This window comes from Coregonus clupeaformis, unplaced genomic scaffold (assembly GCF_020615455.1).
Source record: "Coregonus clupeaformis isolate EN_2021a unplaced genomic scaffold, ASM2061545v1 scaf0694, whole genome shotgun sequence".
Taxonomy (NCBI): Eukaryota; Metazoa; Chordata; class Actinopteri; order Salmoniformes; family Salmonidae; genus Coregonus; species Coregonus clupeaformis.
This window is the reverse complement of record NW_025534149.1, coordinates 90,114-117,923: the sequence shown is the minus strand read 5'-3', so window position 1 is coordinate 117,923 and position 27,810 is coordinate 90,114. Positions and strand designations below refer to the sequence as shown.

Sequence of the window (27,810 nt, the reverse complement as noted above, 5' to 3'; positions counted from 1 at the left end):
TCTGCATCTGTTGGGCACTATTTACATGGACAACAAAGCCAGCAGGCCATCACTATTTACATGGACAACACAGCCAGCAGGCCATCACTATTTACATGGACAACACAGCCAGCTGGCCATCACTATTTACATGGACAACACAGCCAGCAGGCCATCACTATTTACATGGACAACACAGCCAGCAGGCCATCACTATTTACATGGACAACACAGCCAGCAGGCCATCACTATTTACATGGACAACACAGCCAGCAGGCCATCACTATTTACATGGACAACAACACAGCCAGCAGGCCATCACTATTTACATGGAAAACAAAGCCAGCAGGCCATCACTATTTACATGGACAACACAGCCAGCAGGCCATCACTATTTACATGGACAACACAGCCAGCAGGCCATCACTATTTACATGGACAACACAGCCAGCAGGCCATCACTATTTACATGGACAACACAGCCAGCAGGCCATCACTATTTACATGGACAACACAGCCAGCAGGCCATCACTATTTACATGGACAACACAGCCAGCAGGCCATCACTATTTACATGGACAACAACACAGCCAGCAGGCCATCACTATTTACATGGACAACACAGCCAGCAGGCCATCACTATTTACATGGACAACACAGCCAGCAGGCCATCACTATTTACATGGACAACACAGCCAGCAGGCCATCACTATTTACATGGACAACAACACAGCCAGCAGGCCATCACTATTTACATGGACAACACAGCCAGCAGGCCATCACTATTTACATGGACAACACAGCCAGCAGGCCATCACTATTTACATGGACAACACAGCCAGCAGGCCATCACTATTTACATGGACAACACAGCCAGCAGGCCATCACTATTTACATGGACAACACAGCCAGCAGGCCATCACTATTTACATGGACAACACAGCCAGCAGGCCATCACTATTTACATGGACAACAACACAGCCAGCAGGCCATCACTATTTACATGGACAACACAGCCAGCAGGCCATCACTATTTACATGGACAACAACACAGCCAGCAGGCCATCACTATTTACATGGACAACAACACAGCCAGCAGGCCATCACTATTTACATGGACAACACAGCCAGCAGGCCATCACTATTTACATGGACAACAACAGCCAGCAGGCCATCACTATTTACATGGACAACACAGCCAGCAGGCCATCACTATTTACATGGACAACACAGCCAGCAGGCCATCACTATTTACATGGACAACACAGCCAGCAGGCCATCACTATTTACATGGACAACACAGCCAGCAGGCCATCACTATTTACATGGACAACACAGCCAGCAGGCCATCACTATTTACATGGACAACACAGCCAGCAAGCCATCACTATTTACATGGACAACACAGCCAGCAGGCCATCACTATTTACATGGACAACACAGCCAGCAGGCCATCACTATTTACATGGACAACACAGCCAGCAGGCCATCACTATTTACATGGACAACACAGCCAGCAGGCCATCACTATTTACATGGACAACACAGCCAGCAGGCCATCACTATTTACATGGACAACAACACAGCCAGCAGGCCATCACTATTTACATGGACAACACAGCCAGCAGGCCATCACTATTTACATGGACAACAACACAGCCAGCAGGCCATCACTATTTACATGGACAACACAGCCAGCAGGCCATCACTATTTACATGGACAACACAGCCAGCAGGCCATCACTATTTACATGGACAACACAGCCAGCAGGCCATCACTATTTACATGGACAACACAGCCAGCAGGCCATCACTATTTACATGGACAACACAGCCAGCAAGCCATCACTATTTACATGGACAACACAGCCAGCAGCCCATCACTATTTACATGGACAACACAGCCAGCAGGCCATCACTATTTACATGGACAACACAGCCAGCAGGCCATCACTATTTACATGGACAACACAGCCAGCAGGCCATCACTATTTACATGGACAACACAGCCAGCAGGCCATCACTATTTACATGGACAACAACACAGCCAGCAGGCCATCACTATTTACATGGACAACACAGCCAGCAGGCCATCACTATTTACATGGACAACAACACAGCCAGCAGGCCATCACTATTTACATGGACAACAACACAGCCAGCAGGCCATCACTATTTACATGGACAACACAGCCAGCAGGCCATCACTATTTACATGGACAACAACACAGCCAGCAGGCCATCACTATTTACATGGACAACACAGCCAGCAGGCCATCACTATTTACATGGACAACACAGCCAGCAGGCCATCACTATTTACATGGACAACACAGCCAGCAGGCCATCACTATTTACATGGACAACACAGCCAGCAGGCCATCACTATTTACATGGACAACACAGCCAGCAGGCCATCACTATTTACATGGACAACACAGCCAGCAAGCCATCACTATTTACATGGACAACACAGCCAGCAGGCCATCACTATTTACATGGACAACACAGCCAGCAGGCCATCACTATTTACATGGACAACACAGCCAGCAGGCCATCACTATTTACATGGACAACACAGCCAGCAGGCCATCACTATTTACATGGACAACACAGCCAGCAGGCCATCACTATTTACATGGACAACACAGCCAGCAGGCCATCACTATTTACATGGACAACACAGCCAGCAGGCCATCACTATTTACATGGACAACACAGCCAGCAGGCCATCACTATTTACATGGACAACACAGCCAGCAGGCCATCACTATTTACATGGACAACACAGCCAGCAGGCCATCACTATTTACATGGACAACACAGCCAGCAGGCCATCACTATTTACATGGACAACACAGCCAGCAGGCCATCACTATTTACATGGACAACACAGCCAGCAGGCCATCACTATTTACATGGACAACACAGCCAGCAAGCCATCACTATTTACATGGACAACACAGCCAGCAGGCCATCACTATTTACATGGACAACACAGCCAGCAGGCCATCACTATTTACATGGACAACACAGCCAGCAGGCCATCACTATTTACATGGACAACACAGCCAGCAGGCCATCACTATTTACATGGACAACACAGCCAGCAGGCCATCACTATTTACATGGACAACACAGCCAGCAGGCCATCACTATTTACATGGACAACACAGCCAGCAGGCCATCACTATTTACATGGACAACACAGCCAGCAGGCCATCACTATTTACATGGACAACACAGCCAGCAGGCCATTGTGTAATGGGGGGGGGACAGACATGGCAATTCTCTAATCCAAGTCCACTGTGTCACGGCCATAGGTCATAGGTCTGTCCAGCTCTGGCCAATCCCAGGGGGATGTGGAGTGTGGGGTAACCCCCCCCGTCCCCCCGTCCCCCCCGTCCCCCCAGCTGTAGAGGAGGTGCTAGTCAGGGTTTCGGGTGGGGGGGGGGGGGGGTTGGTGTCATAGGGCAGCTCTGGTCCAGTGGCTCTGCAGCACTGGGGAGGGGATGGAGAGGCACTGGGGAGGGGATGGAGAGACACTGGGGGAGGGGATGGAGAGACACTGGGGAGGGGATGGAGAGACACTGGGGAGGGGATGGAGAGGCACTGGGGAGGGGATGGAGAGGCACTGGGGAGGGGATGGAGAGGCACTGGGGAGGGGATGGAGAGGCACTGGGGAGGGGATGGAGAGACACTGGGGAGGGGATGGAGAGGCACTGGGGAGGGGATGGAGAGGCACTGGGGAGGGGATGGAGAGGCACTGGGGAGGGGATGGAGAGACACTGGGGAGGGGATGGAGAGGCACTGGGGAGGGGATGGAGAGGCACTGGGGAGGGGATGGAGAGGCACTGGGGAGGGGATGGAGAGACACTGGGGAGGGGATGGAGAGACACTGGGGAGGGGATGGAGAGGCACTGGGGAGGGGATGGAGAGACACTGGGGAGGGGATGGAGAGACACTGGGGAGGGGATGGAGAGACACTGGGGAGGGGATGGAGAGACACTGGGGAGGGGATGGAGAGGCACTGGGGAGGGGATGGAGAGACACTGGGGAGGGGATGGAGAGGCACTGGGGAGGGGATGGAGAGGCACTGGGGAGGGGATGGAGAGGCACTGGGGAGGGGATGGAGAGGCACTGGGGAGGGGATGGAGAGACACTGGGGAGGGGATGGAGAGGCACTGGGGAGGGGATGGAGAGGCACTGGGGAGGGGATGGAGAGGCACTGGGGAGGGGATGGAGAGGCACTGGGGAGGGGATGGAGAGACACTGGGGAGGGGATGGAGAGGCACTGGGGAGGGGATGGAGAGGCACTGGGGAGGGGATGGAGAGGCACTGGGGAGGGGATGGAGAGGCACTGGGGAGGGGATGGAGAGGCACTGGGGAGGGGATGGAGAGACACTGGGGAGGGGATGGAGAGGCACTGGGGAGGGGATGGAGAGGCACTGGGGAGGGGATGGAGAGGCACTGGGGAGGGGATGGAGAGGCACTGGGGAGGGGATGGAGAGACACTGGGGAGGGGATGGAGATGCACTGGGGAGGGGATGGAGAGGCACTGGGGAGGGGATGGAGAGACACTGGGGATGGGATGGAGAGGCACTGGGGAGGGGATGGAGAGACACTGGGGAGGGATGGAGAGGCACTGGGGAGGGGATGGAGAGACACTGGGGAGGGGATGGAGAGGCACTGGGGAGGGGATGGAGAGACACTGGGGAGGGGATGGAGAGGCACTGGGGAGGGGATGGAGAGGCACTGGGGAGGGGATGGAGAGGCACTGGGGAGGGGATGGAGAGGCACTGGGGAGGGGATGGAGAGGCACTGGGGAGGGGATGGAGAGACACTGGGGAGGGGGATGGAGAGACACTGGGGAGGGGATGGAGAGACACTGGGGAGGGGATGGAGAGGCACTGGGGAGGGGATGGAGAGGCACTGGGGAGGGGATGGAGAGGCACTGGGGAGGGGATGGAGAGGCACTGGGGAGGGGATGGAGAGGCACTGGGGAGGGGATGGAGAGGCACTGGGGAGGGGATGGAGAGGCACTGGGGAGGGGATGGAGAGGCACTGGGGAGGGGATGGAGAGACACTGGGGAGGGGATGGAGAGACACTGGGGACTGGACAGGGACTGGACTAGCCTGGTCCCAGATCTGTTGGTGCTGTCTTCTCAACTCATATGGTCATTATGATGCCAAATGTGATAATGACCATAGGAGTTGGTAAGACAGCACAAACAGATCTGGGACCAGGCTATGGATGGAGAGGGATTGGGGGAGGAGCTTGGGTCTGGACAGTGGGGCTGGGGAGGCAAGGGAGGTCTGTTTAGGAGAGGCCGTATTGATCAGGCTATGGATGGAGAGGGATTGGGGCTGGGGGGCAAGGGAGGTCTGTTTAGGAGAGGCCGTATTGATCAGGCTATGGATGGAGAGGGATTGGGGCTGGGGGGGCAAGGGAGGTCTGTTTAGGAGAGGCCGTATTGATCAGGGACGGACCGAGAGAAAGGACAAGGGGACACTAAAAGATGATGTCACTACATATTGAAAAATAAGGCCATGCAAAATATACCTCAGCTTTAGGGGACACTAACCCTCCCTCCCTCCCTCCCTCCCTCCGTTCCATGGCTGTCCTCCTGTATCTGAATCTCCCCTTAGTAACCTGTTGATGTCCCTACAGCCACTCAACCTCTACCTCTACCTCTACCCACCTCTACCTACCTCTACCCACCTCTACCCACCTCTACCTCTACCCACCTCTACCCACCTCTACCCACCTCTACCTCTACCCACCTCTACCTACCTCTACCCACCTCTACCTCTACCCACCTCTACCTACCTCTACCTCTACCCACCTCTACCTCTACCCACCCTCTACCCACCTCTACCTCTACCCACCTCTACCCTTACCCACCTCTACCTCTACCCACCTCTACCCACCTCTACCTCTACCCACCTCTACCCACCTCTACCTCTACCCACCTCTACCTCTACCCACCTCTACCCACCTCTACCCACCTCTACCTCTACCCACCTCTACCCACCTCTACCTCTACCCACCTCTACCCACCTCTACCCACCTCTACCTCTACCTCTACCCACCTCTACCCACCTCTACCTCTACCTCTACCCACCTCTACCTCTACCCACCTCTACCTCTACCCCCACCCACCTCTACCTCTACCTCTACCTCTACCCACCCCTACCTCTACCTCTACCCACCTCTACCTCTACCTCTACCCACCTCTACCTCTACCTCTACCCACCTCTACCTCTACCCACCTCTACCTCTACCCACCTCTACCTCTACCCACCTCTACCTCTACCCACCTCTACCTCTACCCACCTCTACCCCCACCTCTACCTCTACCCACCTCTACCTCTACCCACCTCTACCCCTCTACCCACCTCTACCTCTACCTCTACCTCTACCCACCTCTACCTCTACCTCTACCTCTACCCACCTCTACCCACCTCTACCTCTACCTCTACCCACCTCTACCCAATCTATACCTATTTCTAATCATCACTTACCCAGACCACTGATGGTGTATTCTGTGTCCTCAGGCTGGAGCTGGATGGAAGGCTGTTCTGGTTGGCCCTCCTCATGGTAACAGAGCCGGTAACCATGGACGACCACGAGGCCTGGAGATGGCTGCCATCGAACCAAGATGGAGGTGCAGTTGAGAGGCTCCAGTTGCTGCAGCAGTGGGGCTGGTGGCACTGTGGGGACACAGGAAGGAGAACAGGTATGAAGAGGAGGACGAAGGACACATACTGGCTGCATCTCAAATAGGTCTCGGGTCAAAAGTAGTGCACTATATAGGGAATGGGGTGCCATTTAAGATGCACACTATGTCTACAATGAAAGCCAACCAGCAACCCTTACACATAGTACAACGCATCATTCTGTTATTGACACATCATTCTGTTACTGACACATCAATCAATCAATCAATTTTATTTTATATAGCCCTTCTTACATCAGCTAATATCTCGAAGTGCTGTACAGAAACCCAGCCTAAAACCCCAAACAGCTAGTAATGCAGGTGTAGAAGCACGGTGGCTAGGAAAAACTCCCTAGAAAGGCAAAACCTAGGAAGAAACCTAGAGAGGAACCAGGCTATGAGGGGTGGCCAGTCCTCTTCTGGCTGTGCCGGGTGGAGATTATAACAGAACCATGCCAAGATGTTCAAAAATGTTCATAAGTGACAAGCATGGTCAAATAATAATCAGGAATAAATCTCAGTTGGCTTTTCATAGCCGATCATTAGAGTTTAAAACAGCAGGTCTGGGACAGGTAGGGGTTCCATAACCGCAGGCAGAACAGTTTAAACTGGAATAGCAGCAAGGCCAGGCGGACTGGGGACAGCAAGGAGTCACCACGGCCGGTAGTCCCGACGTATGGTCCTAGGGCTCAGGTCTCTCAGTTGGCTTTTCATAGCCGATCATTTAGAGTTGAAAACAGCAGGTCTGGGACAGGTAGGGGTTTCGTAGCCGCAGGCAGAACAGTTGAAACTGGAATAGCAGCAAGGCCAGGCGGACTGGGGACAGCAAGGTGTCATCATGCCCGGTAGTCCTGACGTATGGTCCTAGGGCTCAGGTTCTCAGAGAGAAAGAGAGAACGAGAGAATTAGAGAGAGCATACTTAAATTCACACAGGACACTGGATAAGACAGGAGAAGTACTCCAGGTATAACCAACTAACCCCAGCCCCCCCGACACATAAACTACTGCAGCATAAATACTGGAGGCTGAGACAGGAGCGGTCCGGAGACACTGTGGCCCCATCCGAAGAAACCCCGGACAGGGCCAAACAGGAAGGATATAACCCCACCCACTCCGCCAAAGCACAGCCCCCGCACCACTAGAGGGATATCCCCAACCACCAACTTACAATCCTGAGACAAGGCCGAGTATAGCCCACAGAGGTCTCCACCACAGCACAAACCAAGGGGGCGCCAACCCAGACAGGAAGATCACGTCAGTAACTCAACCCACTCAAGTGACGCACCCCCTCCCAGGGACGGCATGAAAGAGCACCAGCAAGCCAGTGACTCAGCCCCTGCAACAGGGTTAGAGGCAGAGAACCCCAGTGGAGAGGGGAACCGGCCCGGCAGAGACAGCAAGGGCTGTTCGTTGCTCCAGCCTTTCCGTTCACCTTCACACTCCTGGGCCAGACTACACTCAATCATATGACCTACTGAAGAGATAAGTCTTCAGTAAAGACTTAAAGGTTGAGACCGAGTCTGCGTCTCTCACATGGGTAGGCAGACTGTTCCATAAAAATGGAGATCTATAGGAGAAAGCCCTGCCTCCCGCTGTTTGCTTAGAAATTCTAGGGACAATTAGGAGGCCTGCGTCTTGTGACCGTAGCGTACGTATTGGTATGTACGGCAGGACCAACTCGGAAAGATAGGTAGGAGCAAGCCCATGTAACGCTTTATAGGTTAACAGTAAAACCTTGAAATCAGCCCTTGCCTTAACAGGAAGCCAGTGTAGGGAAGCTAGCACTGGAGTAATATGATCAAATTTCTTGGTTCTAGTCAGGATTCTAGCAGCCGTATTTAGCACTAACTGAAGTTTATTTAGTGCTTTATCCGGGTAGCCGGAAAATAGAGCATTGCAGTAGTCTAATCTAGAAGTAACAAATGCATGGATTAATTTTTCTGCATCATTTTTGGACAGAAAATTTCTGATTTTTGCAATGTTACGTAGATGGAAAAAAGCTGTCCTTGAAACAGTCTTGATATGTTCGTCAAAAGAGAGATCAGGGTCAAGAGTAACGCCTAGGTCCTTCACAGTTTTATTTGAGACGACTTTACAACCATCAAGATGAATTGTCAGATTTAACAGAAGATCTCTTTGTTTCTTGGGACCTAGTACAAGCATCTCTGTTTTGTCCGAGTTTAAAAGTAAAAAAGTTTTCAGCCATCCACTTCCTTATGTCTGAAACACAGGCTTCTAGCGAGGGCAATTTTGGGGCTTCACCATGCTTCATTGAAATGTACAGCTGTGTGTCATCCGCATAGCAGTGAAAGTTAACATTATGTTTTCGAATAACATCCCCAAGAGGTAAAATATATAGTGAAAACAATAGTGGTCCTAAAACGGAACCTTGAGGAACACCGAAATGTACAGTTGATTTGTCGGAGGACAGACCATTCACAGAGACAAACTGATATCTTTCCGACAGGTAGGATCTAAACCAGGCCAGAACTTGTCCGTGTAGACCAATTTGGGTTTCCAGTCTCTCCAAAAGAATGTGGTGATCGATGGTGTCAAAGGCAGCACTAAGGTCTAGTAGCACGAGGACAGATGCAGAGCCTCGGTCTGACGCCATTAAAAGGTCATTTACCACCTTCACAAGTGCAGTCTCAGTGCTATGATGGGGTCTAAAACCAGACTGAAGCATTTCGTATACATTGTTTGTCTTCAGAAAGGCAGTGAGTTGCTGCGCAACAGCTTTTTCTAAAATTTTTGAGAGGAATGGAAGATTCGATATAGGCCGATAGTTTTTTATATTTTCCGGGTCAAGGTTTGGCTTTTTCAAGAGAGGCTTTATCACTGCCACTTTTAGTGAGTTTGGTACACATCCGGTGGATAGAGAGCTGTTTATTATGTTCAACATAGGAGGGCCAAGCACAGGAAGCAGCTCCTTCAGCAGTTTAGTAGGAATAGGATCCAGTATGCAGCTTGAAGGTTTAGAGGCCATGATTATTTTCATCATTGTGTCAAGAGATATAGTACTAAAACACTTAAGTGTCTCTCCCGATCCCAGGCCCTCGCAGAGCTGTGCAGATCCAGGACAGCTAAGCCCTGGAGGAATACGCAGATTCAAAGAGGAGTCCGTAATTTGCTTTCTAATGGTCATGATCTTTTCCTCAAAGAAGTTCATGAATTTATCACTGCTGAAGTGAAAACCATCCTCTCTTGGGGAATGCTGCTTTTTAGTTAGCTTTGCAACAGTATCAAAAAGAAATTTTGGATTGTTCTTATTTTCCTCGATTAATTTGGAAAAGTAGGATGATCGAGCAGCAGTGAGGGCTCTTCGGTACTGCACGGTACTGTCTTTCCAAGCTAGTCGGAAGACTTCCAGTTTGGTGTGGCGCCATTTCCGTTCCAATTTCCTGGAAGCTTGCTTCAAAGCTCGGGTATTTTCTGTATACCAGGGAGCTAGTTTCTTATGACAAATGTTTTTCGTTTTTAGGGGTGCAACTGCATCTAGGGTATTGCGCAAGGTTAAATTGAGTTCCTCAGTTAAGTGGTTAACTGATTTTTGTCCTCTGACGTCCTTGGGTAGGCAGAAGGAGTCTGGAAGGGCATCAATGAATTTTTGTGTTGTCTGAGAATTTATAGCACGACTTTTGATGCTCCTTGGTTGGGGTCTGAGCAGATTATTTGTTGCGATTGCAAACGTAATAAAATGGTGGTCCGATAGTCCAGGATTTTGTGGAAAAACATTAAGATCTACAACATTTATTCCATGGGACAAAACTAGGTCCAGAGTATGACTGTGGCAGTGAGTAGGTCCAGAGACATGTTGGACAAAACCCACTGAGTCGATAATGGCTCCGAAAGACTTTTGGAGTGGGTCTGTGGACTTCTCCATGTGAATATTAAAATCACCAAAAATTAGAATATGATCTGCTATGACTACAAGGTCTGATAGGAATTCAGGAAACTCAGAGAGGAACGCTGTATATGGCCCAGGAGGCCTGTAAACAGTAGCTATAAAAAGTGATTGAGTAGGCTGCATAGATTTCATGACTAGAAGCTCGAAAGATGAAAACGTCATTTTTTTTTTTGTAAATTGAAATTTGCTATCGTAAATGTTAGCAACACCTCCGCCTTTGCGGGATGCACGGGGAATATGGTCACTAGTGTAACCAGGAGGTGAGGCCTCATTTAACACAGCAAATTCATCAGGCTTAAGCCATGTTTCAGTCAGGCCAATCACATCAAGATTATGATCAGTGATTAGTTCATTGACTATGACTGCCTTTGAAGTGAGGGATCTAACATTAAGTAACCCTATTTTGAGATGTGAGGTATCACGATCTCTTTCAATAATGGCAGGAATGGAGGAGGTCTTTATCCTAATAAGATTGCTAGGGTGAACACCACCATGTTTAGTTTTGCCCAACCTAGGTCGAGGCACAGACACAGTCTCAATGGGTATGGCTGAGCTGACTACACTGACTATGCTATTGGCAGACTCCACTAAGCTGGCAGGTTGGCTAACAGCCTGCTGCCTGGCCTGCACCCTATTTCACTGTGGGGCTAGAGGAGTTAGAGCCCTATCTATGTTGGTAGATAAGAGGAGAGCACCCCTCCAGTTAGGATGGAGTCCGTCACTCCTCAGCAGGTCAGGCTTGATCCTGTTTGTGGGTGAGTCCCAGAAAGAGGGCCAATTATCCACAAATGTTATCTTTTGGGAGGGGCAGAAAACAGTTTTCAACCAGCGATTGAGTGCTGAGACTCTGCTGTAGAGCTCGTCACTTCCCCTAACTGGGAGGGGGCCAGAGACAATTACTCGATGCCGACACATCTTTCTAGCTGATTTACACGCTGAAGCTATGTTGCACTTGGTGACCTCTGACTGTTTCATCCTAACATCGTTGGTGCCGACGTGGATAACAATATCTCTATACTCTCTACATTCGCCAGTTTTAGCTTTAGCCAGCACCATCTTTAGATTAGCCTTAACGTCGGTAGCCCTGCCCCCTGGTAAACAGTGTATGATCGCTGGGTGATTCGTTTTAAGTCTAATACTGCGGTCTAATACTTAAGTCTAATACTTAAGTCTAATACACATCATTCTGTTATTGACACATCATTCTGTTATTGACACATCATTCTGTTATTGACACATCATTCTGTTATTGACACATCATTCTGTTATTGACACATCATTCTGTTATTGACACATCATTCTGTTATTGACACATCATTCTGTTATTGACATATCATTCTGTTATTTACACATCATTCTGTTATTGACACATCATTCTGTTATTGACACATCATTCTGTTATTGACATATCATTATGTTATTGGCACATCATTCTGTTATTGACACATCATTCTGTTATTGGCACATCATTCTGTTAATGACACATCATTCTGTTATTGAAATGATTCAATGCACAAAGCCTTGTTTCCAGGAACTGCCTGCTCACAATGGGGACTTCCTGTGTCCGAGTGACGGTACAACATCAAGGTTTCATAATGAGGTACAGTACAGTACCATAAAGGTTATGTTATTAACTGTAAAAAAAAACACGCATAGCAGAGGCAGGGATTGGAAAAACCACTGTACACAGAAATATCAACATACCAGTGCTACCATCCTATGAGGAAAAATCAATACCATGTGAAGAACCAGCCACTCACGGCCTCGCAGCCAACAGAGTATCTTAGGTAATAGATTGTTTCTGTTTCAGTTATGAACTACAAGGTCAAACAACAAAGACGCAGTTGAAGTCGGAAGTTTACATACACTTAGGTCGGATTTTTCAACCACTCCACAAATTTCTTGTTAACAAACTATAGTTTTGGCAAGTCGGTTAGGACATCTACTTTGTGCATGACACAAGTAATTCTTCCAACAATTGTTTACAGACAGGTTATTTCACTTATAATTCACTGTATCACAATTCCAGTGGCTCAGAAGTTTACATACACTAAGTTGACTGTGCCTTTAAACAGCTTGGATGTCACGATCGTCGTAGGATTGAGTAGACCAAGGCGCAGCGTTGCAAGCAAACATATTCTTTAATAAGTGAAACACGATCAAAACAAACAAAGACGATAACGTGACAGTACACGGTGAAACTAAACTAACTCGAAACAAGAACCCACAAAACCAAAGGAAAAACCGACAGATTAAATATGGCTCCCAATCAGAGACAACCAGCCGACAGCTGACACTCGTTGCCTCTGATTGGGAGTCACACCGGCAAACATAGAAAATCGACAACCTAGAACACCCACCGAAGAAACAGAAAACATAGAATGAACACACCCTGGCTCAACATAATGAGTCCCCGAGCCAAGGTGTGACAGTACCCCCCCCTAAAGGCGCGGACTGCGACCGCGCCTAAATACGAGCAAAACAGGGGAGGGCTGGGTGGGCATTCCTCCTCGGCGGCGGCTCCGGCTCGGGCTTGATCCCCACTTCCTCTCCAACCCCCCAAAGTACTCCTGGTCCTGTCTAGCCCCGCTGGCCGGAGCCGGACTGACGACACGCGCCCCTGGCTTGGTGCGTGGAACAGGAACGGACCGGACCGGGCTGACGATACACACCCCTGGCTTGGTGCGTGGAGCAGGAATGGACCGGAATGGGCTGGCGACGCGCACCACCGACTTGGTGCGGAGAGCAGGAACGAGCCGGACAGGGCTGACGAGACGCACCACAGACTTGGTGCGGGGAGCAGGAACAGGCCGGACCGGGCTGGCGACGCGCACCACAGGTTTGGTGCGGGGAGAAGGAACAGGCCGGGCCGGACTGGCGACGCGCACCACAGACTTGGTGCGGAGAGCAGGAACGAGCCGGACAGGGCTGACGAGACGCACCACAGACTTGGTGCGGGGAGAAGGAACAGGCCGGGCCGGGCTGGGGACACACCCCAGTACCTCTCGCCGTGCCTCCACACTTTCCCTCTCCTCTGTGACCAGTGGCCCCCTTAACCTGGCGGCCTCCTCTTCACACCCGCTGGACCGCCTCCATCGCGGCCTCCTGCTGCCCCGTCGTCCCACGTCGTGAGCCCCCCCCTAAACATTTTCTGGGGTTCTCTCCTCCCCCGTGGACCAGGCCTCCCTAGCTCTCGCCAGACTCTCGATCCATTGCTTCATAGACCAGCCTCTCTCCTCTTCACTTAGCGTGGCCCAGCCGAAACTCCTACTCCCCTGATCCCAGGTCCTTCCTCTCTCCTCTTCACGCTGCTTGGTCCAGTTTTGGTGGGTTCTTCTGTCACGATCGTCGTAGGATTGAGTAGACCAAGGCGCAGCGTTGCAAGCAAACATATTCTTTAATAAGTGAAACACGATCAAAACAAACAAAGACGATAACGTGACAGTACACGGTGAAACTAAACTAACTCAAAACAAGAACCCACAAAACCAAAGGAAAAACCGACAGATTAAATATGGCTCCCAATCAGAGACAACCAGCCGACAGCTGACACTCGTTGCCTCTGATTGGGAGTCACACCGGCAAACATAGAAAATCGACAACCTAGAACACCCACCGAAGAAACAGAAAACATAGAATGAACACACCCTGGCTCAACATAATGAGTCCCCGAGCCAGGGTGTGACATTGGAAAATTCCAGAAAATTATGTCATGGCTTTAGAAGCTTCTGATAGGCTAATTGACATCATTTGAGTCAATTGGAGGTGTACCTGTGGATGTATTTCAAGGCCTACCTTCAAACTCAGTGCCTCTTTGCTTGACATTATGGGAAAATCAAAAGAAATCAGCCAAGACCTCAGAAAAATGTCTGGTTCATCCTTGGGAGCAATTTCCAAACGCCTGAAGGTACCACGTTCATCTGTACAAATAATAGTACGCAAGTATAAACACCATGGGACCACGCAGCCGTCATACCGCTCAGGAAGGAGACGCGTTCTGTACTTTTTGGAGAAATGTCCTCTGGTCTGATGAAACAAAAATAGAACTGTTTGGCCATAATGACCATCGTTATGTTTGGAGGAAAAAGGGGTACGCTTGCAAGCCGAAGAACACCATCCCAACCGTGAAGCACGGGGGTAGCAGCATCATGCTGTGGGGGTGCTTTGCTGCAGGAGGGACTGGTGCACTTCACAAAATAGATGACATCATGAGGAAGGAAAATTATGTGGATATATTGAAGCAACATCTCAAGACATCAGTCAGGAAGTTAAAGCTTGGTCGCAAATGGGTCTTCCAAATGGACAATGACCCCAAGCATACTTCCAAAGTTGTGGCAAAATGGCTTAAGGACAACAAAGTCAAGGTATTGGAGTGGCCATCACAAAGCCCTGACCTCAATCCTATAGAAAATGTGTGGGCAGAACTGAAAAAGCGTGTGCGAGCAAGGAGGCCTACAAACCTGACTCAGTTACACCAGCTCTGTCAGGAGGAATGAGCCAAAATTCACCCAACTTATTGTGGGAAGCTTGTGGAAGGCTACCCAAAACGTTTGACCCAAGTTAAACAATTGAAAGGCAATGCTACCAAATACTAATTGAGTGTATGTAAACTTCTGACCCACTGGAAATGTGATGAATGTTAGGCCTACTGCTGCTAGGTAGCGCTCTCTCTGCTCTCCCCCTCCCCTCTGTCTGTCCTTGATTGCAGGAGTGAAGTCTGGTGTGCGGGAGTCAGGGTTCCAGCTGCAGCTCATTCACCATAATCACCTCAGCCTTTAAGACCCGGTCAAACTTTCCACTCATCGTCAGATCATAGTCAAGACGACCATGTTAGTCTCGCTGCCGACTCAACCTGTTTGTTTTCGCTCTTTGTGTTTTTGGCCTGTTCTATTTACTTTTCTCCTGTGCCACAGATTATGGGAACCTGACTTCTGCCTCCGCTTCACTCCTGCCGCCACCATCCTGCTCCCCACTACCGGACCTCCCTTTTGGACTCACCACGGACACTAGGACATTACGGTACCACACCTGCCCTGACCTGGATCTGTTACCCTCCCTGTAACCTGGACTTGCTCTTCCCCTATTATTGGAAACCTGGACTTTTTGAACATTGTAAATAAACCTGTTAAACCTTCTCTGGCTTGGTGTACTTGTCTGCATTTGGGTTCTAATCCAGTTAAATCATGACAATGAAAGAAATAAAAGCTGAAATAAATCATTCTCTCTACTATTATTCTTACATTTCACATTCTTAAAATAAAGTGGTGATCCTAACTGACCTAAGACAGGGAATATTTACTAGGATTAAAAGTCAGGAATTGTGAAAAACTGAGTTTAAATGTATTTGGCTAAGGTGTACGTAAACTTCCGACTTCAACTGTATTGTTCAGTTTCAAATGATTCACTGGTTACCGTGACACCATGGAACATTGATCATAAACAAACAAGCCCCTGACAAAGACCGGTTGTGTTGAGACAATAAGTCAATGCTATGATGACAACAAAAGCATTGTCCAATCAAAATAAAGATAGACTATAGTAGACTTCCCTAAGAAATGGCTGTAGTAGGATACCAGGGATCTAATCTGTTCAAATGGCAACCAATACCAATACCTTGGAATTGTTAATAGCTTTTATATTGTGTGTGAAACTATAGTGTTTTAATTTCTATTCTGTGGTAAATTAAATTACTTGAAAAGAAACAGCTGGCTAAGGATTCACAATATCATCCCCCACACACCCACACACAACCCAGACACCCACCCACCCACACACACTGACCCACCCACCCACACACACTGACCCACCCACCCACACACTGACCCACCCACCCACACCCACACACACTGACCCACCCACCCACACACACTGACCCACCCACCCACCCACCCACACTAACCCACCCACCCACCCACCCACACTGACCCACCCACCCACCCACACACACTGACACACGCACCCACACACACTGACCCACCCACCCACACACACTGACACACCCACCCACACACACTGACCCACCCACCCACACACTGACCCACCCACCCACACCCACACACACTGACCCACCCACCCACACCCACACACACTGACACACCCACCCACACACACTGACCCACCCACCCCACCCACAATGACCCACCCACCCACCCAGACACACTGACCCACCCACCCACCCACAATGACCCACCCACCCACCCACACACACTGACACACCCACCCACACCCACCCACACCCACTGACACACCCACCCACACCCACTGACCCACCCACCCACCCACCCACACTCTAAGGAGCGAGCCCATCTATTCTCCCTGACTGACAACCATGTTCACAGCCGTATTCTGCACAGTTTGACTACAAGACCTGTATCTACAGCAGGACCTGTCTGTTATAACTGCTAAATCCTTCTTCCTGTTAAAATCCTGAAGAAGGCATTCCCTATGAAACAATAAAAATATATTTATTTTCAAGCAAACTTCCATTGTCCCACCAAAAAAACGACTCAATATCTTTTCATCTTCACAATTGCTCCACTGCGTATATTTATTCGGACAGTGAAGCTAAAACTTTACATTTGCCTCTATACTCCGCCATTTTGGATCTGAGATCAAATGTGGCGACAGGACAGAACGTCACCTTTCACTTGAGGGTATTTTCATACATATATCTGTTTTACCGTTTGGAAATGAAAGCACTTTATATATCTAGTCCCCCCCCATTTGAAGGTGTCAAAAGTATTGGGACAAATTCACTTATATGTGTATTAACGTAGTCAAAGGTTTAGTAGTTGGTCCCTTAGTCCTAGCACGCAATGACTACATTTTTGGTGTGCAGAAGGTACCCTAGCAGTTAAGAACGTTGGGCCAGTAACTGAAAGGTCACCGGTTCGAATCCCTGAGCCGAATAGAATAAGAGAGAAAAAAATATGTTGATGTGCCCTTGAGCAAAGCACTTAACCCTAATTGCTCCTGTAAATCACTCTGGAGAATAGCGTCTGGTAAAATGCATTAGAAATTAATGTTAAATTGTGTAATTTCGGAGTCACTTTTTTGTAAATAAGAATAGAATATGTTTCTGAACACTTCTACATGCTGTGATGTTAGTTACCTTTATTACTAGTCTCAGGCTAGGATTAGGATTAGGCTGTGATGTTAGTTACCTTTATTACTAGTCTCGGGTTAGGATTAGGATTAGGCTGTGATGTTAGTTACCTTTATTAATAGTCTCAGGCTAGGATTAGGATTAGGCTGTGATGTTAGTTACCTTTATTACTAGTCTCGGGTTAGGATTAGGCTGTGATGTTAGTTACCTTTATTACTAGTCTCGGGCTAGGGTTAGGATTAGGCTGTGATGTTAGTTACCTTTATTACTAGTCTCAGGCTAGGATTAGGCTGTGATGTTAGTTACCTTTATTACTAGTCTCAGTCTAGGATTAGGCTGTGATGTTAGTTACCTTTATTACTAGTCTCGGGCTAGGGTTAGGATTAGGCTGTGATGTTAGTTACCTTTATTACTAGTCTCAGGCTAGGATTAGGCTGTGATGTTAGTTAACTTTATTACTAGTCTCGGGCTAGGGTTAGGATTAGGCTGTGATGTTAGTTACCTTTATTACTAGTCTCAGGCTAGGATTAGGCTGTGATGTTAGTTACCTTTATTACTAGTCTCAGGCTAGGATTAGGATTAGGCTGTGATGTTAGGATTAGGCTGTGATGTTAGTTACCTTTATTACTAGTCTCGGGCTAGGATTAGGATTAGGCTGTGATGTTAGTTACCTTTATTACTAGTCTCAGGCTAGGATTAGGCTGTGATGTTAGGATTAGGCTGTGATGTTAGTTACCTTTATTACTAGTCTCGGGTTAGGATTAGGCTGTGATGTTAATTAACTTTATTACTAGTCTCGGGCTAGGATTAGGATTAGGCTGTGATGTTAGTTACCTTTATTACTAGTCTCGGGCTAGGCTGTGATGTTAGTTAACGTTATTACTAGTCTTGGGTTAGGATTAGGCTGTGATGTTAGTTACCTTTATTACTAGAGGTCTTGGGTGTGCGGTGGGAGGTCCAGGACGAGGGTTCACACCACCCCACCCTGGTGGCTGCAGCGATCCGGAGCAGGTAGATGGTATCAGACTGAAGGTCTCCCAGGAGGTACTGGGTGTTGTTCTGGGCCAGCTCCACAGACAGAACCGTGGCGTCTGCAGCCGTGCGGTAGGACAGACGATAGGCCCAGATGCGCCCACGGGACAGTTTGGCTGGTAGAGGCTGCCACGAAACCTGGACGTCTGTAGGGCTGTGGCTGGTCAGGCTGAGCTCTGGGGTACGAAGGGGCACTGGGGAGGACATTCACCACACATACATTTACGTCATTTAGCAGACGCTCTTATCCAGAGCGACGTACAGTTAGTGCATACATTATTATTTTTAAATTTGTTCATACTGGCCCCCCGTGGGAATTGAACCCACAACCCTGGCGTTGCAAACTGAGCTACATCCCTGCCGGCCATTCCCTCCCATACCCTGAACGACGCTGGGCCAATTGTGCGCCGCCCCATGGGTCTCCCGGTCGCGGCCGGCTACGACAGAGCCTGGATTCGAACCAGGATCTCTAGTGGCACAGCTAGCACTGCGATGCAGTGCCTTAGACCACTGTGTCACTCAGGAGACATACACAGTTAGCGTGTTTGAATGGATCAGTTTGAGACAAGGCGAGGCGCAGAATCGCAGAACCTTAATCCCAATATTGAGCAGTTATTTGGGATGATATGTAGATCAGTGATTCTGCACAGTCCGACTGCAGTGTAGTCAAACTTAAAACGCGCACAATCACTCACACTGTCAAATGAAGCGAAGTCACAGAAAGGAATCGTTGAGTCCCTGCCATCTGCTCAGTTACATTACATTCTATTCATTGGCATGACAAAAGTCTACTTGTGTGGCCTACTCACCGTCCTCCAGGGTGCGCTGACAGACTTGCTCAGACATACGGCTAGCGCCCATCGGCATATAGGCCACGACGTAGAAGGAGTAGCTCCAGGCTGGCTCCAGGTCATCTACGATGTAGCTGGTCGTGTCGTTGCCAATCACCGCCTGGTATTCCTCATTGTTTAGTCCTGGAACATACAGAGAGATGATGTAATGGTTTAATGTAACGTGTTACTAGTAAAGATGCCTCAATTGTAGGGATCCCTCGAAAAGGGAGATATGGGACTCAACTGTTGAAATAAATGACAAATGGATGAATAAAATATATATAAAAGACCAGAGATGAGTATATTCAAACCCTGTGGTATGTAAACAAGTTGGATTCACTGTTTGGGTAAATTAGTCTTTCTGCTAACAGTCTTCTTGCCCCTCAGATTTTCTGTAAACATTGACCTAATGCAGAACAGAGTCACATTCCCTGTGACGTCTTTCCTGCCCACAGGCCTCAAACAGTCCTAACCTGTGACGTCTTTCCTGCCCACAGGCCTCAAACAGTCCTAACCAAATGACATGTATTTCCTGTCCACAGGCCTCAAACAATCCTAACCAAATGACGTCTTTCCTGCCCACAGGCCTCAAACAGTCCTATTCCCTAAGTCATGAATCCTATTCCCTAAATCATAAATCATATTCCCTAAGTCATAAATCATATTCCCTAAGTCATAAATCCTATTCCCTAAGTCCTATTCCCTAAATCATAAATCAAATTCCCTAAATCCTATTCCCTAAGTCATAAATCCTATTCCCTAAGTCATCAATCCTATTCATAAATCCTATTCCCTAAATCATAAATCATTTTCCCTAAATCATAAATCCTATTCCCTAAGTCATAAATCCTATTCCCTAAGTCATAAATCCTATTCCCTAAGTCATAAATACTATTCCCTAAATCATATTGCCTAAGGCCTATTCCATAAATCCTAAATCCTATTCCCTAAATCTTATTCCCTAAGTCCTATTCCCTAAGTCCTGTTGCCTAAGTCCTATTCCCTAAGTCCTAAATCCTATTCCCTAAGTCCTATTCCCTAAGTCCTAAATCCTATTTCAAGGTCATCCAAGCTTATGAGACTTCAAAAACGGTGTCCTGTTCCTTTAAAAGCGCACAGCGAGAGGTTGAGAAGGTTGAGGGTGGACAATGGCAGGCCGTGGCTGTTGTTATTTTGGTGAGCTTGCCATTCTTCCTGCTTAAACCTTGACCTCAGCCTGGCTACAACAGATGGCCTCCAAGGAAAGCTGGTCACACATTAGACCAGGACCATAGAGGTTAAAGCGCTGCCCGCCTGCCTCCATAGCCTATTGAGGTGGACTGGACTCCCTTCCACTCCTTTCAACAACTTCACATTGTGAAGTTCAACCACCATTTTCAACATTTCTCAGTGACCATTTCTCAGTGCCTGTAACATATTGGTAGAACAAGAACAAATGTTTACGTTCAATTAGTTTCCGGACAGAAAAAAATGAATGTATGAAAAAAGCAATGTTCACAACTCTGTAATGCTCTCCAGTGAGTTTATTAGACGCATTTAACAAACAATATTTTAATTGTCTACATTTTTCAACCAGGAAGTCCCTAGAGATTAATCATCTCTTTTTCGAGGGAGACCAGAGAGTTGTGACTTGTGGACATTCCTTTTGTCATATCCCGTAAGATGACATATTGCTAATTTCTAATGCACGCTTATAACAACACATTTACCCTCAGCCTTCATGTAGTGTACAGAGTAAGCGATGACTTTGTCAGCGTTGTAGATGGGTCTCTCCCAGGCCAATAGGATGGCCGAGGAGGAGACGGTTTCAGCGCGGATGTTCCTGGGCGCACTGGGCCGGTCCTCGGACATCACCACGATGAGGCGCGCCAGGGACAGAACACTGCCCTGTTCGTTCTCCGCCACACACTGGTAGATGGCATCATCCTCCGGGGTGATCTGAGTGATAACCAGTTTACTGTGGAGGGAAATAGAGACATTAACTTCGGTACAGTCTTTATTATAGGTGCGTGTACAATGCCATTAAGCTTAAATCAATACTTTTATTATTATTATTATTATTATTATTTTGTTTTACCAGGCAGGTAAATTAAGAACAAATTATTATTTACAATGATGGCCTGACAGGCTGCCATTTGAACTGTATGAGGACAGCTTCACTTTTATTACTACAAACCATTCTTGGAGATCATTTAACTGACACGTTGACATTTTTAATGTTGTGGGGGTTTTCTTTATGTCAGTCGTGTTATTCTGAAGCCAAAGACACATTTCCACATTGAGTGGACAATAAAGTTTTTCTGGTTCTAATTCTAAATTTAAAAAAAAAGCACTTGCACATCTGTGTTATCTTGTTGCAGGAAACAATGCAGGAAATAATGTGATGGCATCACCAAAGATCATCTGATGAACACTAAGAGGCCGACGCGTAAGTGTGAATAAACAAAGTAATATGAACAAGAGCGGAGTGCGGGTTTCTCCTTTCCTTTGAAGATCTAATTCTAAAATGTGAAGTGTGAATTTGAGGTTTAGTACCGAGTTGTTCGGGTGCAACAGTACCTGTTGTACATCTTGGTCCTGCCGTTCAGGTGAACCTCCTCTCCGTTCTTCAGCCAGGTGATGCGGGGTGGGGGCAACCCCTGAGCCTGGCACATGAAGCGGGCAGTGCCAGCCCTGGGACGGGTCTGGCTCTCGGGTCTCTCCACCAGGGATGGGGGCTCTAAGGGCAGAACAAGTGGCGGGTGAGGTGGGTTTCCCCCTTACTATTTTCATTTAACTGTGCTGTACACGTCCAATCTATTTGTACGGTATTACTGATAGGTGACGACACGTTACGAAAACTCTAAGGAATGGCACCAATATTCTTACATTTGTACTTTTTATTGGTGGATAGAGACAGGAAGGATTAAGAAGTGTGGAAACAGTGGGACAGGGTTTGATCCCACACTCACACAGACATACGTGCACCAAAGGCTGTGGGTGTTTCTCAAAATGCATACTACTGTGCTCCGAGCACGCAAATTGGAGCACGGGAGGGTCGGAGTATGAGTCTAAATCAAAAGCAACGCGAAACGGAGCACGGAGGGCACTTCTCGAATGCGTACTCCGTTTGTACATATTTTGAAGCATGCGTCAACGCTTCAACGGAAAGTATTCAAAGAAATATGACGCAACCACGTAAAAATGAAGAAAATGTTCTTGCAATCAATGGCGGCCATGATTTGAGTTGAAGCGAGAGAAAATACACTCTGACTTCGAATACAATTTTGCCTATTCACATCTCATATGATGCCAGACTACAATATTTTATCTTGATACGTTAATAAATACATGCTGTGTTAATTTTGGCATGGTTACCTGCCTATAATGTAGGTCGTAAGCCCATAGTATGTCAATAGATCTAACTGGCTAGCTACTACTGTTAGCTAGCCAGATAGCCACAAAGAATTGTTAGCTAGCTGCCCACGAAGAATTGACATCTACCTTGGATAACGTTGGTTTTAGGTCATTTTTGACTGTTATACTATCTGGTTAGCTACATTATTACGATTCAAATATAGCTAGCTGATAGTTATGAAGTAAAACGTTTGCTTTGTGTATATCTTGTTTCGTCTCTATTGTTGTCATGGTCCTGGCTGGAAGAAGGTTCAGTGAATGGGGAGATGCAGCGTGAGGTAATACAGTAGGGAGAAGTGCGAGCGCTTCTCAAATGTAATGTTTTAAGCGTTCTCCACATTTTTACATTTACATTTTAGTCATTTAGCAGACGCTCTTATCCAGAGCGACTTACAGTTAGTGCATACATTATTTTTTTTCATACCCCCTGTGGGAATCAAACCCACAACCCTGGCGTTGCAAACGCCATGCTCTATCAACTGAGCTACATCCCTGCCGGCCATTCCCTCCCCTACCCTGGACGACGCTGGGCCAATTGCGCGCCGCCCCATGGGTCTCCCGGTCGCGGCCGGCTACGACAGAGCCTGGATACGAACCAGGATCTCTAGTGGCACAGCTAGCACTGCGATGCAGTGCCTTAGACCACTCCACACTCTCGTCCTCACAAGAACGTACCCAAGAGAACGTCTTCGGAGAATGCACTCAGAGCATGAGAGTGTGGAGCACAGTAGTATGCATATTGAGAAACACCCAGTGGGCTGTAACTGCTAGACCAAAGCCCAGAGCATTATTCTCACATTTCAGCTGAAAACACATGATTTGATCAGTGAATAAGGATATAGTAGTTTACCTAGCACGGTGAGGTTGGCGGCAGCGATGGTGTAGTTGCGTGTTCCTGGTGTGGTGGCTCTACAGAGGTAGACTCCACCGTGCTGAGGCTTCACATCACTGATCACCAGGTTTCCACTGTCGAACACAAAATTCAACTTTATTTAAAATGCATTAAAACACAACACACTTTACAGTACAAACAGTACTTTTAAACCGCTGAAGCAAGCGCACACATTTTCTTCAGGAAATACATATATCTATCTATATATCTATATTTTTACAATAATAAAAATCACATACAACACAAAAATGATGTCGCTGATACATAAATGACAAGCTAAAAAAGGTCTTTAAGCGTGATTTAAAAAACCTCCATGGTGGCTGATGTTGTACAGAGCATTATGGGTACAGTAGTACAACATGCTCCACTGTCTGCCCCCCATCTCACCTGCCCAGCACCCTGGCATTGTACACATCGATGGGTTTACTGTCGGCCCGGCTCCAGGAGATGATAGGTCTGGGGTTTCCCGTAGCAACACACTCCAGAACCACAGTGTAGTGGAGGGAGGCAGTCACGTTCTGGGGGCCCGCTATGATCCGGGGCCTCTGACGCGGTTTAGGGCCAGCACCTACACAGAGACAAAAAAAAAAAAACGTTTTAGCTGTGCATTTATTTGCACAGTAAAAACCAGTCCAATATAAAATAAGGCATACTGTATGTGCAGGTGAGGTAGAGAAACAGAGGATATAAACATCTTTACACATTATTTTTAATTGAAAGCACACACACACACACCTGGGTTGACGACGGACAGCGTTCCCTCGCTACTCTTGACGCGGTTGCCGATGTTGGTGGCCACACAGCGGTACTTCCCAGCGTCCTCTAGTTGGACGTTTTGAATCTGGAGAACTCCGTTGGGCAGGACTGTGATTCTAAAAAAGACACCAAATGGACAATGATGGTCAGGACCAGAGCCTGGTAGGCCAGTATAAAAAGAGTCCCGAAAAAATGATTCCATTCTAGTCACAGTAAAGGACGGACAGACGGATACACAGTATGAGACAGCTCTTTCTCGTTCCTCACCTCCTTCTCACAGATGAATTGAGACAGAGCCAAGTTCCAGCAGGTACCTACCTGTCTGTCTCCAACGGTAGTGTGCTTTGGTCTAGCATCCAGGTGTAGTGGTGCATAGTGTGTATTTGTATTTATTATGGATCGCCCATTAGCTGCTGCCAAGGCAGCAGCTACTCTTGCTGGGGTCCAGCAAAATGAAAGCAGTTATACATTTGAAAAACATTACAATACATTCAGCACAGATTTCGCAACATATTAAGTGTGTGCCCTCAGGCCTCTACTCTACTACCACATATCTATAACACAAAATCCAAGTGTACAGGTGTGTATAGTGTGTATGTTATCGCGTGTTTGTATGCATGTGTCTATGTTTGTGTTCCTTCACAGTCCCGGCTGTTCCATAAGGTGTATTTTTATCTGTTTTCTTAAATCTAATTTTACTGCTGGCATGAGTTACTTGATGTGGACTAGAGTTCCATGTAGTCATGGCTCTATGTAGTACTGTGCTCCTCCCATAGTCTGTTCTGGACTTGGGGACTGTGAAGAGACCTCTGGTGGTATGTCTTGTGGGGTATGCATGGGTGTCTGAGCTGTGTGCTAGTCGTTTAAACAGACAGCTCGGTGCATTCAACATGTCAATACCTCTCACAAATACAAGTAGTGATGAAGTCAATCTCTCCTCCACTTTGAGCCAGGAGAGATTGACATGCATATTATTAATGTTAGCTCTCTGTGTACATCCAAGGGCCAGCCGTGCTGCCCTGTTCTGAGCCAATTGCAATTTTCCGAAGTCCCTCTGTGGCACCTGACCACAGGACTGAACAGTAGTCCAGGTGCAACAAAACTAGGGCCTGTAGGACCTGCCTTGTTGATAGTGCTGTTAAGAATGCAGAGCAGCACTTTATTATAGACAGACTTCTCCCCATCCTAGCTACTGTTGCATCAATATGTTTTGACCATGACAGTTTACAATCCAGGATTACTCTAAGCAATTTAGTCTCCTCAACTTGCTCAATTTCCACATTATTCATTACAAGATTTAGTTGAGGTTTAGGGTTTAGTGAATGATTTGTCCCAAATACAATGCTTTTAGTTTTTGAAATATTTAGGACTAACTTATTCCTTGCCACCCATTCTGAAGCTAACTGCAGCGCTTTGTTAAGTGTTGCTGTCATTTCAGTTGCTGTGGTAGCTGACGTGTATAGTGTTGAGTCATCCGCATACATAGACACACTGGCTTTACTCAAAGCCAGTGGCATGTCGTTAGTAAAGATTGAAAAAAGTAAGGGGCCTAGACAGCTGCCCTGGGGAATTCCTGATTCTACCTGGATTTTGTTGGAGAGGCTTCTGTTAAAGAACACCCTCTGTGTTCTGTTAGACAGGTAACTCTTTATCCATAATATAGCAGGGCGTGTAGAGCCATAACACATACGTTTTTCCAGCAACAGACTATGATCAATAATGTTGAAAGCCACACTGAAGTCTAACAAAACAGCCCCCACAATCTTTTTATCATCAATTTCTCTCAGCCAATCATCAGTCATTTGTGTAAGTGCTGTGCTTGTTGAATGTCCTTCCCTATAAGCGTGCTGAAAGTCTGTTGTCAATTTGTTTACTGTAGAATAGCATTGTATCTGGTCAAACACAATTTTTTCAAAAAGTTTCCTAATGGTTGGTAACAGGCTGATTGGTCGGCTATTTGAGCCAGTAAAGGGGGCTTTACTATTCTTAGGTAGGGGAATAACTTTTGCTTCCCTCCAGGCCTGAGGGCACACACTTTCTAGTAGGCTTAAATTGAAGATATGGTAAATAGGAGTGGCAATATCGTCCGCTATTATCCTCAGTAATTTTCCATCCAAGTTGTCAGACCCTGGTGGCTTGTCATTGTTGATCGACAATAATACTTCGACAATAATAATACTTTTTTCACCTCTTCCACACGTACTTTACGGAATTCAAAATTACAATGCTTGTCTTTCATAATTTGGCCAGATATATTTGGATGTGTAGTGTCAGTGTTTGTTGCTGGCATGTCATGCCTAAGTTTGCTAATCTTGCCAATAATAAAATCAATAAAGTAATTGGCAATATCAGTGGGTTTTGTGATGAATGAGCCATCTGATTCAATGAATGATTTTTGCCCAACATTTCATTGAAGGTGCTCCATAGCTTTTTACTATCATTCTTTATGTCATTTATCTTTGTTTCATAGTGTAGTTTCTTCTTCTTTTTATTCAGTTTAGTCACATGATTTCTCAATTTGCAGTACGTTTGCCAATCGGTTGTGCAGCCAGACCTATTTGCCATCTCTTTTGCCTCATCCCTCTCAACCATACCATTTTTTAATTCCTCATCAATCCACGGGGATTTAACAGTTTTTACAGTCATTTTCTTAATGGGTGCATGCTTATTAGTAACTGGGATAAGCAATTTCATAAATGTGTCAAGTGCAGCGTCTGGTTACTCGTCATTACACACCACGGACCAACAAATATTCTTCACATCAACAACATGGGAATCACTACAAAACTTATTGTATGACCTCTTATACATAATATTAGGCCCTGACTTTAGAACTTTGGTTTTCCTAGATATGGCTACTATATTATATTGTGATCACTACATCCGATGGATTTGGATACTGCTTTCAAACACATTTCTGCAGCATTAGTAAAGATATGATCAATACATGTTGATGATTTCATTCCTGTACCGTTTGTAACTACCCTGGTAGGTTGATTGATAACCTGAACCAGGTTGCAGGCACTAGTTACAGTTTGAAGTTTTCTCTTGCATGGGCAGCCTGATGAAAGCCAGTCAATATTTAAATCACCCAGAAAGTATACCTCTCTATTGATATCACATATATTATCAAGCATTTCACACATGTTATCCAGATACTGACTGTTAGTACTTGGTGGTCTATAGCAGC

The 27,810-nt window shown here is 47.1% G+C and overlaps 1 protein-coding gene across 1 annotated transcript in view; it reads right to left on the bottom strand.

Moving 5' to 3' along the window:
• Positions 1–27,810, bottom strand: part of LOC121540093 (protogenin B-like) — a 53,490-nt gene that overhangs the window by 12,517 nt on the left and 13,163 nt on the right. Inside the window, exons 5-12 of the mRNA XM_045216363.1 lie at positions 24,600–24,736; positions 24,252–24,432; positions 23,823–23,938; positions 22,136–22,295; positions 21,286–21,533; positions 19,553–19,717; positions 18,632–18,937; positions 6,505–6,693 (exon numbers count right to left, since the gene is read on the bottom strand). Coding sequence (XP_045072298.1) covers positions 6,505–6,693; positions 18,632–18,937; positions 19,553–19,717; positions 21,286–21,533; positions 22,136–22,295; positions 23,823–23,938; positions 24,252–24,432; positions 24,600–24,736 — 1,502 coding nt within the window. The remainder of the gene's footprint in view (positions 1–6,504; positions 6,694–18,631; positions 18,938–19,552; positions 19,718–21,285; positions 21,534–22,135; positions 22,296–23,822; positions 23,939–24,251; positions 24,433–24,599; positions 24,737–27,810) is intronic.